Source organism: Taudactylus pleione, unplaced genomic scaffold (genome assembly GCF_031769625.1).
Source record: "Taudactylus pleione unplaced genomic scaffold, aTauple2 ptg000967l, whole genome shotgun sequence".
In the NCBI taxonomy this organism is placed as follows: Eukaryota; Metazoa; Chordata; class Amphibia; order Anura; family Myobatrachidae; genus Taudactylus; species Taudactylus pleione.
This window is the reverse complement of record NW_028285368.1, coordinates 7,625,591-7,639,406: the sequence shown is the minus strand read 5'-3', so window position 1 is coordinate 7,639,406 and position 13,816 is coordinate 7,625,591. Positions and strand designations below refer to the sequence as shown.

At 41.0% G+C, this 13,816-nt stretch overlaps 1 protein-coding gene across 1 annotated transcript; it reads right to left on the bottom strand.

Moving 5' to 3' along the window:
* Positions 1 to 590: 590 nt before the first annotated feature.
* Positions 591 to 12,981, bottom strand: LOC148462406 (solute carrier family 46 member 2-like). The gene is made up of 4 exons (XM_088460066.1): positions 11,910 to 12,981; positions 8,962 to 9,045; positions 4,145 to 4,301; positions 591 to 933 (listed from the first exon to the last, which is right to left on the bottom strand). The coding sequence occupies exons 1-4, from the start codon at positions 12,979 to 12,981 to the stop codon at positions 876 to 878; spliced, it is 1,371 nt and encodes a 456-aa protein (XP_088316192.1). The 3' UTR covers positions 591 to 875.
* Between the last annotated feature and the right edge of the window lie 835 nt (positions 12,982 to 13,816).

The following is a 13,816-nucleotide window of genomic DNA, read 5'->3' as shown; positions in this document are numbered from 1 at the left end:
CCGAACATCTGATGTGTGCTGGAAACCAGGATCTTTGTTTACTGCACACATCAGATGACTAGGGTCACAGAGCAGGAGCCCGGCAAACAGATTACCAGAGTCACAGAGGAGCTCACTGGGTCATATGTCACTGAGGTAAGTGCAAGCGGAGGGGTGGGAGGGGGATATAGTGGTAGCCACCGTACGCACAGTCACACTCTAAGAGTATTTTTGCGAAAAATACTCTAAGAACTGTTTGGAGAAGATTCGCAGGGACAGAACTGTCTTGCAAGCTCTATTCTTTTGAGCAGTGGTGTCCCTCCCAGCGGTGTCACCCATAGTGGGGAGGGACGATATGCGTGCCGCGCCACCGAATAGGGGGCATGGCCTTGCAGACAGAGGTGTGGCTATGCGAGAAGTGGCGTGGCCTTGAGGCCAAACCCCTGTGGTCCTGTTATTACTGGGGGCAGGGGGGTGCCGGAGGTGTGGACTGCCCTGTGTGCAGTGCTGGCTGGCTCCCTCACAGTTGTCAGGAGCCGAGTGCTGCACTGTAGGGGGAGTCTGCACCTTGGTGTCACCTCTTGGCAAGTGACACCCGGGTGTGGCCCGCACCCCCCTTGTGATGCCACTGCCTTTGAGCAAATTTTAGTACATCCAAGTGATATTTCCTAAATTCGAAATTTAGGCAAACATATCACACCACAACCACATTTTAAATGTGAATATGTGTAAATATGCCTCCAAGACACTTTAGTTCTTGGTAACATAGCAAACGCATGCTCTCTTGCCACATGCACTCATTTGAATAAAACTTTTTCACATACATTTTAAATTAGCTCTGACCAAAAATTATTTGGAATTTTAGAATCTTCCTGTCCATTGTAAACGCTGGCCCATTATTCCTGAACAACTTGCTGTGATATTTTTCTTGTGTTTGTCTTGCAGGCTATAAAACTGTGGAAACAATATAAGAATAGAATACATTATTTGTTCACAGTAGCAGACATTTCCAAAGATTAATGTGAGAAGTTTTTTCAACTGCTGAAAAAAATTATGACAAAAAATGATTATACGATTCCTCAGGCATAACTGTTGTAGATGTTGGAATATTGCTGTAAAGTGGTTTGGCATTGACAATATGAAAAATGTAAATGATTATCTGCAGAGCTGTAGTTAGACATATTGGTGCCCTGTGCAAGAAAGAGCATTGGTATCCCTTGCTCAAGTTACACCACATGATATTATTTCTCATACACATTATGCCACACAGCAGAGTCCTTTACTCACATTACACCATGCAATAGAGCATCTTATTCACATTTTGCCACACAGTAATGCCCCTTACACATTATTTCTCGCAGTAGTGCCCCTTACACAATATTCCACACAGAAATGTTCCTTACACATTATGCCACACAGTCATGACCCTTACACATTATGCCACATAGTAATGACCCTTGCAGTTACATGGAGCAGAGGAGAAGGTTGCAGGGCGCCCGGGTATCACACTTGTATTAGGGGAAGTTATAGGGTGCAGTGCGATAGTTACAGGGTGCAGGGAGGACAGTTACAGGGTGTGTGGGTGCAGTTGCAGGAGTGTGCACTTACAGAGTGCAGGGCTACAGTTGCATGGGGGTTCAGTGGTGTCACTTGCATGGGTGGCAGTTGCAGGGTGCAGGGGTAGCAGTTACAGGGGAGGAAGGTACATGGTACAGGTGGGTGCAGTTACAGGGTGAATGGGTGTCACTTTAGTGGTGGCAATTACAGGGTGCAGGCATAGCAGTTGTAGGTGTGTAGTTATAGGGTGCAGTGAAGTCAGTTGCAGGATGCAGGGTGCATTTGCAGTGGTGTGTGGCCATATGGTGCATTGTGGAAGTTACAGGTTGCTGGGTGTCACTTGCAAGGGGAGCAATTACAGTGTGCACAGGTGGCAGTTGGAGTGTGTGCAGTTGCAATGTGTAGTAGGGGCAGTTACAGGGTGTGGTGGTTTCAGTTGCAGAGTGGACAGTTTCACTGGGAGTTCCAGGGGTGGCAGTTAGATTCCAGGAAGATGTCTGGTAATATGACAACATTTTATGGGTTGTAAGTTGTAAAAAAAATATATAAAATATAATCATTTAATATAAATTCACCAAAGATACATGAAACTTTTTAATTTGCTGAATTCAATGGAATTCCACATGCCACTTACGATCCACTCCAAATGCCCCTAATGTGCAATTAGTACCCTCCACATGCCCTTTTTTAAGCAGTTTCCCTTGAACAATATCCCTGCTGTGGTTGACAGTCTGAGCAATAGCACAGCTTCTCAAGAAAAAAGAAAAGAAGAAAGAATTGTCTCTTTGTTGGTGAACATATAAGGAAAGAATAAATAAAGAATAATAAAAAATAACTTTTATTATGTATACATTAAAATGTTTTTTCACATCGCCTTGTTAGTGAAATCTACTATATAAAAGCGAAAATTTGTCCTTTTTGCTGTTCGCTCATTGTGGGGTCTCACGGCATATGGGTAGGGCCTCGCAGCAAGCATTTTGTGTTGTAATGTTTTGTCATGATCTTAATGTTTATTATCGAAGAGAGCTCTAGCAGGCTTTGCCAGCATTCTCAGCTCTCTGACTATACCAAATTATGCAACAACATTGACTTCTTTCTTCGAACGGTGTCAAAATGATGACTTTGCAAGGACCCTGCTGTACTGTGAGCTGCCAAAATATTACACATGGAATGCTTCTCGAAAAGTTTTTATGCGCAGAAAACAGGGAGTCGCTGTACATGGTCATCCTGGTATCAGAGCAACAGAAGCTCTTGGCCGTGTTTACACTGTACATATGACAAATTTTTAATGCTTCTATCTCCAAAGTTTGCTTTACACCGTTACAGGTCCTACTTCCTTCGAAGACCTTAGGACTGTTGATGGGGAAGTTTGTCACACTTTTCGTGAGGCCTGCCTAAGGAGAGGTTTGTTGGAGGATGATGTGTAAACAAACATTTTTAAAATCCCGGGCAACGCCGGGTACTCCAGCTAGTATTCATTAAAAATGAAAATAGACATGTATCGTAATATTATTATTGATATTAAATTATTAATAATATACTTGTCTCTGTGTCCTTTTGTAATTGTGACCAATTTTTTTTAATGTATACATAATAAAAGTTGTTTTTTTATTATTCTTTATTTATTCTTTCCTTATATGTGCACCAACAAAGAGACAATTCTTTCTTCTTTTCTTTTTTCTTGAGTGCCTGTAACCATTGTCTTTGGGAGCACTGGGGGGAAGGGGAGGGGAATTGGTTTTAGGCGGTCACAGGCGGTAACACTATCAGGGTGTTTTTTTGTGAAAAATACCCTGTTAAGTGTGTGAAGAGGATTTGCAGGGACAGGGCTTTTTTGCAAACTCTTTCCCTGCATGTGATATTTGATACATGCTTGTGAATGACATGCGGATTGTGATAAATAGGGTTCTTAATGTGAATTGGGGATTCAAGGTTAAAGGGCTTTTACAATACCACTATATTTTTAAACCAAGTCACAGTGCCAGTTTGTTATGCTAGGTATACACTGGAGCGATGGGCATTCTTTCCGTCATCGGAACGAATGTCTGTCAACAATGATTGCACATCCACACTGGATGACTTTAATGAACAACGTAACGATCACAGTTATGACATTTATTGATAATGCATTGGCCTCTGGCGACATCACTAGGTTTGATGTGCAGCACATTAAATCTGGTGACCATCACTGGTGACCGTGGGAGCTCGCAATCGGCGTTACACACTGAGCAATGTAGACGATATACTGTATGTTGTTACAAAACGGCATATCATCCCAACATCGCTCCAGTGTGTACCTAGCTATACAGTTTTTATGGTGACCTGCTGGATCAGACAATCACTGTATGCTTTAAAGCATTTGTCATAGCAATCAGGATACAACCTTTAGAAGTTAATCATTTGAACTTTTAAGAGTGACCTTGGGTCAGCTGGTTCCATGATTGTTATTAAATGGTTATCAAATAATGGATTTGCAGATATTAGGTCATACTTCATAGTTAGTTCTTAAAATCCCTTATAAATATTCCCACTAATTCAGTATTATTTGCACAGTATATTGGTACGGGATTATATAATACAGTAACAGCACAAGGAATGTATATTTTACCTGATAGGGATAAAACTGATGAAGGCAACAATGCAGATTACGACGAAACTGAATCCACTAAACCAATTTAGCGTAACCTGGTAAATCTCAATGAATGCTGTTGATGATGCCACAGCCACAACTCCCATGAACATCTGCAGCACTGCAAACAATTTTCCTGTGACAAAATTAAAGAAAAAGCATATAGTAGAAAAACTTTTCAATGCCTTCTTCTCCTTGGGGCACGTAGCTGATACCTTTAAAATTACAAATGCTGAATGTAGAGAGTCTTCCAGTCTGTTCTAGAAATTACTTAATACCAAGTTTACTATATTATTCCAAGTTCCCAATCTCTAGGAGGACAAAAAGACTATACCTTGAATGCTGTATATTCTGTAATATATAAATCAAATAATTTTTTAAATATTTTTTACAAATGTTCATAAAAGCACAGTGTTTACCCCAGATATTCCCAAAGCACCATAAGGCAGCTGGGGGAAGGTGTTGAGCATGGTTTTAGAGGGGGTGGGGGAAGGGTCGACCAAACCCCATCACAGGAGCCAAGCAAAAGCCCACCATGCTTAATTTATCCTTAAGAAGCCCAACAGGTGAAACGTGGTGATAAGGAGGACACGGGGACGTGCTATACTGAGCACGTACCCAGGCCTGCCGGCAGACCCCACATCATTGGACGACGGAGCTGCACTTGGATAAGTACTTTAATAAGAGGTACCAAGTAATTTGGGAATGTACTCTGAGTTTCTGCTGAGTTTCAAACACTGTGTTGGATGAATTACACTGCAAACACTTGGGAGTATACTAGAAGTGAACACAGACCAATTACAAGCCAGTTACAGATGGAAATTATACAACCAGCTGATTACAATATTATTAATCATTAATAAACAGGAAGTAAAACATCTAATTAGGTGTTTTCCAGTTTATACCAACCATATAGGAGAAGAAAACCCTTATTTTAGTAACGTTATATGTTTTGTATTGTTTTTGTGTGGTTTTATATGTTGTATACCATCAGGGGCATTTCTAGAGAGGAGGGGGCCCGTGTACAGTCTCTGACACGGGCCCCCTCCTCTCTGCTCAGCAGCCGGCAGCGCACTGAGATGTGCGCAGCCAGCGCCGGAGTTATAGAGTCTGGGCACTAGAGTGTGCCCAGAGTCTATAGTGTATGCACAGGTCACCGGGAAAATGGCAGCCGTGGCCATTTTCCCTGTACTGCGCATGCGCAAACAATGGGAAAATGGCAGCTGTGGCCATTTTCCAGTCGTTTTACAGTACTGGACCCCACGCCGACATGGGACTCCGGAGATGTAAGTAATATTATGGGTGCAGGGTGTGCGGTGCAGGGCCCCCCTGGACCCAGGGGCCTGTGTTCCCCGCACACCCTGCACCCATTATAGATATGCACCTGTATACCATACAATTTTTAGAAAGAACATTTTATATTATATATTTTTAACCACTGTGATATAATTACATGCAAAATAAACATATTGAATTAATTATCCGATCTCAATAATCATTCCAATCGTATGGCCTGGGATTATTGTATTTTATTATATTAACATTAGGGGTACAATAGATTATATCCATTTTTCCTAGCAGCAGAAAATTGATAATAGAGGTTTTTACACTGAGCTTGGAGTTAAAACAATTCTGTTATATCGTGAAAGTCTGCAATGCCTGCCTCCAGTGCATGGACAGGGGCAAGGTGGAGTTGGTGACCAAGATCCTCCCTTCCCTGCTCAGGGAGCACCTCTACTGCCTATGGCTCCCCCCTGCTGGCTGGCGCCAGACCTCACTCTGTCGAGAGGAATAAGAAAAATGCCAAACCCCATCATAAAGCCCTGCGGAGAAAACTGAAGCAACCACTAGCGACTTTGGACTATCAAGCAGAATGATTAACAGTAATATTGAGATCTGTAAAAACTGAACCGCCTCATGTCACAGTACCTCTATGTCACAATCACATAAGACAATATATTAGTGCACTGTGCAAGATCTGATCCTGGCTAGTTGATCCACAGCAACTGTTACAGGATTTGCAAGGAGGGGGTGTTCTGTATATGTGCTATCTATCTATCTATCTATCTATCTATCTATCTATCTATCTATCTATCTATCTATCTATCTATCACACACTGTATATATATATCTGTATATACAATACATACATACAGTGTGTATATATATATATTATATATATATATATATTTTTTTTTTTTAAAGATAAAGCAGCAGGTCTTAATTGGGGCAAGGCTGGGCACTTTGCATAATTTGACCCTGTGCTTTCCCCATACATCTGCAAATCATTGGGGCTGGGAGCAGAACGTGGTCCATCAGGGGAGGTTTCTAGGTACTCAGAAACCGCCCATATGTGTGCTACTTGTTTATTTAGGCTCCTGTTCAGCAACACTTCATCATCTTGGCTGTACCGCTCTCTGCCCACTTCTTGGCTACAGCCAATCTCCATGGGACCTGGGGGTATATAAGGCTGGATAACTACAGCAACTGTGCCTAATTTTTGTGCTTGTACTGTAGATATAATTAGAGTACAATCCTGTGGTGTGTTGTTTAGTAATAAAGGTTATACAGTACTTATTGCAGCACATTTACACACTGAATCACATAGCAACATAATGCTGCCATATGGCCTTATATACCACCATACCATCATATAATATTGTTATATACTTTATTGCTACAGTCATCCTCAAAGACAGGGGTCAGGGAACTTTTTTACCTTTTACCCCAAAATATATTTAGAAACGCCGACTTTACCCCCTTGATTTGAAAGGAAGGAAATCGTATAGTAGTGCCCCCACAGTTATGCCCCTGTAGTAGAGCCCCCATAGTTATACCCCTGTAGTAGTGCCCCCATAGTTATGCCCCTGTAGTACTGCCCATATAGTTATGCCCCTGTAGTAGTGCCCCCATATAATGTCCCTGTAGTAGTGCCCCCATATAATGCCCCTGTAGTAGTGCTCCTATATAGTGCCCCCATATAATGCCCCTGTAGTAGTGCTCCTATATAGTGCCCCCATATAATGCCCCTGTAGTAGTGCTGCTTGTACAAAAAAACACCTTAATCCCCGCTCCTGCATCCGCTGCCGTCCTGTCTGCCTGGCTGCTCTTCTCTGAACTATGGGAGAGACGTAATGACGTCTTTCCCATAGTGCGCATGGAGAGAGGCGGAAGCTGGAGTTCAGAAGAGAACTCCAGCCTCCGGCTAACGTGGCGCTGCAGGAAAGGAGTCGGGCACCCACTGGTAATAATATCTCAGTGGGCGTCCAGCTTAGAGCCTCCCTGCGGCACATCCGGGCATGCATATGAATCATTCTATATTATAGAATGATACATATGCATGCCCGGCTGTCCGTCCATTACCCCCAGGAATTTCATTTTTACCCCATGTGGGGTAATTTACCCCTGTTCCCTGACCACTGCTCAAAGACATAAACTTAACTATTCCAGGGTGACAAGTGAACCTACTGTAGTTAAGAAATTCATCTTTACTTCTCCAATAGTCAAACTTCCTAGGATGTCTAGATAGCACCTCCACATGTAATTCTATTAGGAATTTACCCCTACTAAAAAGTTAATATTTGGGAGAACCCTATTATAACCACATTGTTTGATGCAGGACAAAAGTCATCTCTCTAACCCCTTAGGCTACCAGCAACTGGGATGTAAACCCCAAAATACATCACTACAGCTTCCTAGCTGTGACAATCACATGACACTCTACACATTGAACGTCCACACAGACAGAGAGTGATGGATACATAAAATAGTAACTAAAAGTGATATTCTACACAGGAGAAATGAACTGAAGAACTCTACATGGTTTCCATCCAAATAGCTACATGTGCTCTCTAGTGACCGTTGGGTCTAATGTGCACGCATATTTCTTTGTCCTTTACATACCAAACATTAAACAACTACTATTAGATTTCATCAAATGTATTTAATTTAATGTTGCAATAAGTATAACCATTCTTACTACACCACACACCACAGTACTGCAAGCTAATTATATCCATATTGCTGAGATTGTTTGCAGCACATTCCACAAAGCATTTTTATTTTACTCAGTAAGATGGATCATAATTAAAAAGTTAAACCCACAATTCTGCATGCTGGCTATATGGAATGTGCTACCTCCATGATGCTCCATAAGTGAACCATCTCCTTTATCAAGATGGCCCCCATTAGGTACTATGCACATGTGCGGCACCATCTTGTGTTCACTGTGTTTAAGTGCCACAGTAGTACACAGGGGACCTGCTAAATCCCAGTTATACCTGCCTACATACAAGCCTCATACATAACCAGCTGGTTATCTGTATGCTCCACTCCAACTCCGCACAATTGACGCTGCCTGTATGTGTGACAGTGAGTACGACTGTACAATATCTCTTGCACTGCAATAAACCAAAGCTCCTGGTTAAATTCTATCCGCCTGTTGTTCCTGACACTATATTATTTCTGTTAGTTTCTACTATTTTTAATCTGTGTCCATCACAAAATTATAGACAAACTTAACACTGCATAGCATGAGACAGGGCTTTATGCTACATTTATGTGTCATGAGGCAGGCATGTACAGGGGTTGGGAAGGTGGGAGGCCTCTTTAATTTGTACTGGTAAGGGCCCATAATTGTAAACATGTGATGGTTCTATACCACTTTATACGTTGAAACCAAAACTGCCCTTCACCAGGATACTTGCTATTGCTTAAAAAGGTTAATGTGCCACAATAACTTAAATATTTTTTCTATATGTGTTATAAAAGATAAAAACACGTATGTTGTGGCTCACCGTATGATGACTCCTTTGTATATTTCGATAACATGGCCCTGATAGCTGGTAAGGGGATCAGAGAAAACATCATGACAAGTCTGGCTGAAAAACAAGACAATATGAAACATTTAAAGATTTGTAACTTGGGAAAAAAATACACTTTATGTTTTTGCAAAATCTGCATCTGGCACTCTTTAATCCCTTTATCATACAGTTATTATCAAGGCCGTAGTAGAGAGCCCATGCCCCCTTAGAAGAAAAAAGGCAAAAACCTATTTGCAGCACCACGGCGCTCTCATGAGTGGGGCCCCTCAGCCAGGCACAAATCTAGGTGGGGGCGCAATCAGTGTGTTCGCTCCCCCCCACAGACAGAGGAGGGGAGACTGCTGCTGCTTCTCAGCGACAGCAGTCTCCCTGGTCCCAATGCAGCCCAGCACACAGCAGCGTGTGCTAGACTGCTGACAGGTAAGAGGGAGGGGGATGGGATCAGACACAGGCCCCCGCCGGGTTTCTCCAAGAAGTCCGGGCTCGGGTAATTAGTACCCAGGTCCCCCTCTTTTGGCGCCCCTGGTTTTTATTAGTTCCTATTACCCAGTAATTATATCTAATACATAACTAATTCACATATATGGAAATGTTGGGGCAGATGTACTAAGTGATAGAAAGTGATAAATTGGAGAGTGATAAATTACCAACCAACAGCTCCTAACTGTCATTTTTCAAACACAGCCTGTAAGATGAGAGTTAGGAGCTAAGTGGTTGATAGTTTATCACTTTTCAATGTATCACTTTTCAGAGCTTAGTACATCTCTCCAAAGAGCTTTATAACGTGTGCTATATATGTAATGTACCCCTGAGATTTTGTCAATTTAGATGCTACATTTAAAGTGCCAATTTTTTAAAGGTTGATTTTGCTTTTTTTTAAATTGACGCTTTAAATATAGTAGCTAAATTGATGAAATATTGCATTTGCCTGCAACTCACAGATTATAACATATACAGTACCTCCAAAAGTTTAACCAAAGCCATTGAGTATGATTCAGAGTTAGGAGCAAATAGTAAAAGGAGCAAAAAAAGGAGCAATTTACACCTTGGGAAAACCATGTTGCACTGCAAGTGGGGCTGAATTAAAATATGCAGAGAGATTTAATAGAGAGAGTTAAATCTGGGAAGTGGAGTGTCACAGAATCTAGATTCCAGTCTAAAAGCAAAGCAGCTCGTGTTCGCTATATTCTAAAGCTGTCAGTATTTTCCATGCTTGGCAAAAAAACCCAGACAAACAAATACCTTTGCACCCTTGCATTGCAACATGGTCTATACCAGGAGCAAATAGCTCCTATTTTGCTCCTTTTTTTATTTGTGACCAAACATCTGTATTCCAAGTATTTTGTGTCTCTGAGTCTGCAATCTGGAAATAAAATATAGAATTAATCTTTTAATACATAGGGCCTATTTATTAATTATTATTTGTGGGATACCCCTTGAATAATAAGTTTTCTTCAAATGTGTGTAGCTGGTTACAAAAGTAGCCCCAAGGGTTTCTATAGGGGCAGCTTTTTAGCCAAATTCACTAAGCATAAGTGATGCATTCCGGAGCTTGGCCTTGGTTGCTAACGCCATCAGAAGATGGTGTTAGCCTGTTGTAGCTGTTGGGCTATATTTTGCAAAATTTTCCAGGAAAGGGATCCATAGGATTCCTCCCCGGCACTCACCACTAGCACATGCATGGTCAGCAGCCTTGCTCCCGAAGATGTAGTGAAAGGATTGTGAATGTGAATCCTTTTTGGAGCCCCTGTCCCTGTGAGTGAAGTTTAATACTTTAGAATAATCTAATGTATTAGAATCATAATTTCTTATTGCCACGAATAGCAGTGATAAGAAATTATAACTATTGGGACTAAGGGCCTGATTCACTAAGGATTGCAACTGCGATCATGGCTGCGATTACGCATGCAGTCTGACTGCGATGATATGCTAATCCATTGTGTTCGCTATGCCATCGCAGCACACAACTTACCTTACACAGATCCATAATGTTTAGCAAGACTGCAAAACCATCGGTAACATCGAGTACCATCGCAGCCTCACACACACTTGCACAAGCTCTGACCTTACTCAGGAATTGCTAACCTCATTGCATGCACTGAGTACTTCAGCAGTGTATGGCATTGCAGTCCCTAATTTATGCACGCCCCGGCAAGGACGTTCAAATGCACTGGCACATCTGCGTTTTGCTGACCACCCCCCCGTCACCACCCCCAAATGGAACTTCCTGTCAATCACTCTGCGATGGGTCTGTGTAGTTACTGTGATCGCAGTCCCGACTGCAGTGACTGGTTCGCGCATGCGCACTGTGATGCATATGCATGCGCAGAATGCAACAATCGGCTGAATGCGTGCATAATCGCAGTTGTGATCCTTGCTGAATCAGGCCCTAAGACATTGATCAGTATGCCCCATAATAGTACCATAATGTATTTCAATAAATTGTTTTAATTCATACATATTAAGAGTGCCCCATGAAGAGTTTCTTTTTTCTTCCATTTGTCTGTGCTCCATTTTAGATATGCCACTGTATATAACTATGTATAATAGTGAAATATCTATTAAGACATCATATACTGTATGATTTAGCATTTTGCTTTTTTGTGACTTTATTATAAAATAACAGTTTTTTCTTAAAAAGCTTCAAAACATACAGGGGCCATAGGTGCTTGTGCAAGAGATATGTTTGTTTTTAGCTTGCACAGCTCTCCATGGATACGTCCTCTCTAACCTTAGCCTACAGGCAAACACTTTGCAACCACCCAGTGAAACCCACTTCATACGGAAGTGGAAATGCGACTGAGATTAATTTCACTCTGCTCTGGAGTATGTACAATGCAAAAACAAGATCAGTCTGCAAAACGGGCCTGTTAGCAATTGTTCACAAGCCCTTTAAAATTATGTTTCATTTATTTACTTACCAATGTAATAAAGATAGGTCCAACGAACAAAGGCCATGATTAGAATCCCAGCGCAAAATGAAAACATTCCAAATATGACTAAGTGCAAGTCACATAGACACCTGGATAAAACAAAAACTCCCAGAAAACTAGTTATAAAAATCATGTAGCCTGCAGCATTTCCATAACCCACTTCTACTGGTCCCCAGCTCAGCGGTTTCTTTAAAACAAAAAAATTAATGACATCTTCAGCACCATTGACAGCAGAATTATATAAAGTGGCACTTAGAAACAGGAGGTAAATTGTCACTTTAGTGGTAGATATATTAATATCTGATGTGTTATATGTTACATTTCTATTTGACTGATCGATGAGCCTGCTATGTTCTGTAAAATCTTCATCAGCCGTTTCTCGATGTACAGCTGGGTCCTCAGCCGTCCTTGAGGTAGCTTCCTCTTGTCTTACTTCAGAATGAGGAATTCTCAATATAAAAATTACATACAAGAGACAGACGGCATAACCTGCTACGCTACAGGAGACCAGAGCTGTTCCCGGGTGATGCGCAATTTCTAGATTAATGAAGATATGTCCAGAAATTAAGCTGCCAACAAATCCAGCCAACCCAAAGATGCATTCAATGAAGATAAGTCTAAGAGACCTTCGGTTCTCAGAGGAATTTAGAGATGCCAATGCCATGACACCAGCCCAGAAAGCTGTGAACCAACCACATAGACCATTAAAGGCAGCAGTGCCAAACATAACTTCTATTGGCCAGTCCCAAAGAATCAAAAAGAGAAGAAATAAGCTAGAAATTAAGTATCCACTGATTGGCACGCAAAGTGTTATCTTTCTGTTCCTTTTATCACCTATTTTTGCTAGAATATAGGCAGATAACAGAGGTGTCAATTTGATGATGAAGTTGTATATAATATAGAAATTAGAGATAGATTTCTGAAGAGCATCCTCATTTGTTGTAATGTTAGTCTTGTTGTAGTAACCTTTTACTACTAATATTAATCCAGTATCATAAAAAGAGCTGGCTAACTGGCATCCAGCAACTACTGGCTCAACCCACGTTCTCACCATCGCCATTTTTAACTTGTCTTCAAAAGTTCTCTTTGGAATCACAAAATCTCCACTTTAGATTATTCTACATGAGCTCATGGATGGAGAGTGATGAGTGGTGTAATCAGATAGTAGACTGTCAGAGCTCCAGGTCTGATTACTCTTCACTGTTCTCCCACATCTCAAAGTCCAGGACATCAGGCAAGGATTGAAATGAAAGTGCTTTACATGAAATGATCCAGACAGCTTTGCTGTTGTCTGAGAACTGCAGTCATTTGAGGAAGTGTATTTGTTTTTATATATAACTTCCTCATTTGACAAAAGCACATCTATGCTGAAATCTGAGATAACTATAGTTATACTGAATGGCATTAGGAATAAGGAAGTGATTTTCACCCACAGAACAACATTTAAGATACATATATAACTTTAATTTGTTATTTTACATGATATGGTCTATTATTATTATTTTATAATTATATTTTATTTGTTATTTACTGTATAAAGTGCTGACATATAACAAAAGTCTGTACATTAAGGGACATGGGCAAAAAAAATGCATGTGTATAAAATTAAATTGAACATTGAAATTTGTCACATTTGACAAGCTTAGATATTGAGCATATTGTATTTTGTTTAAGTGTTCATCTTCTTAGTTATACTGCTACATTTTGAGAACAGGCTGGGTACACACTATGGGCAAAATGTAATAGGGTCCGAGTTTGGAAAATGTGTGAGCGTAGATATATACTCGCACATTTTTAGAACTCACCCTTAGTAATAGGGTGCAAGAACATGCAAACTTGCATGTTTCTCACACCCCTGCGATGACAAAACATGCTACCAGATGTTTTGCCATTGT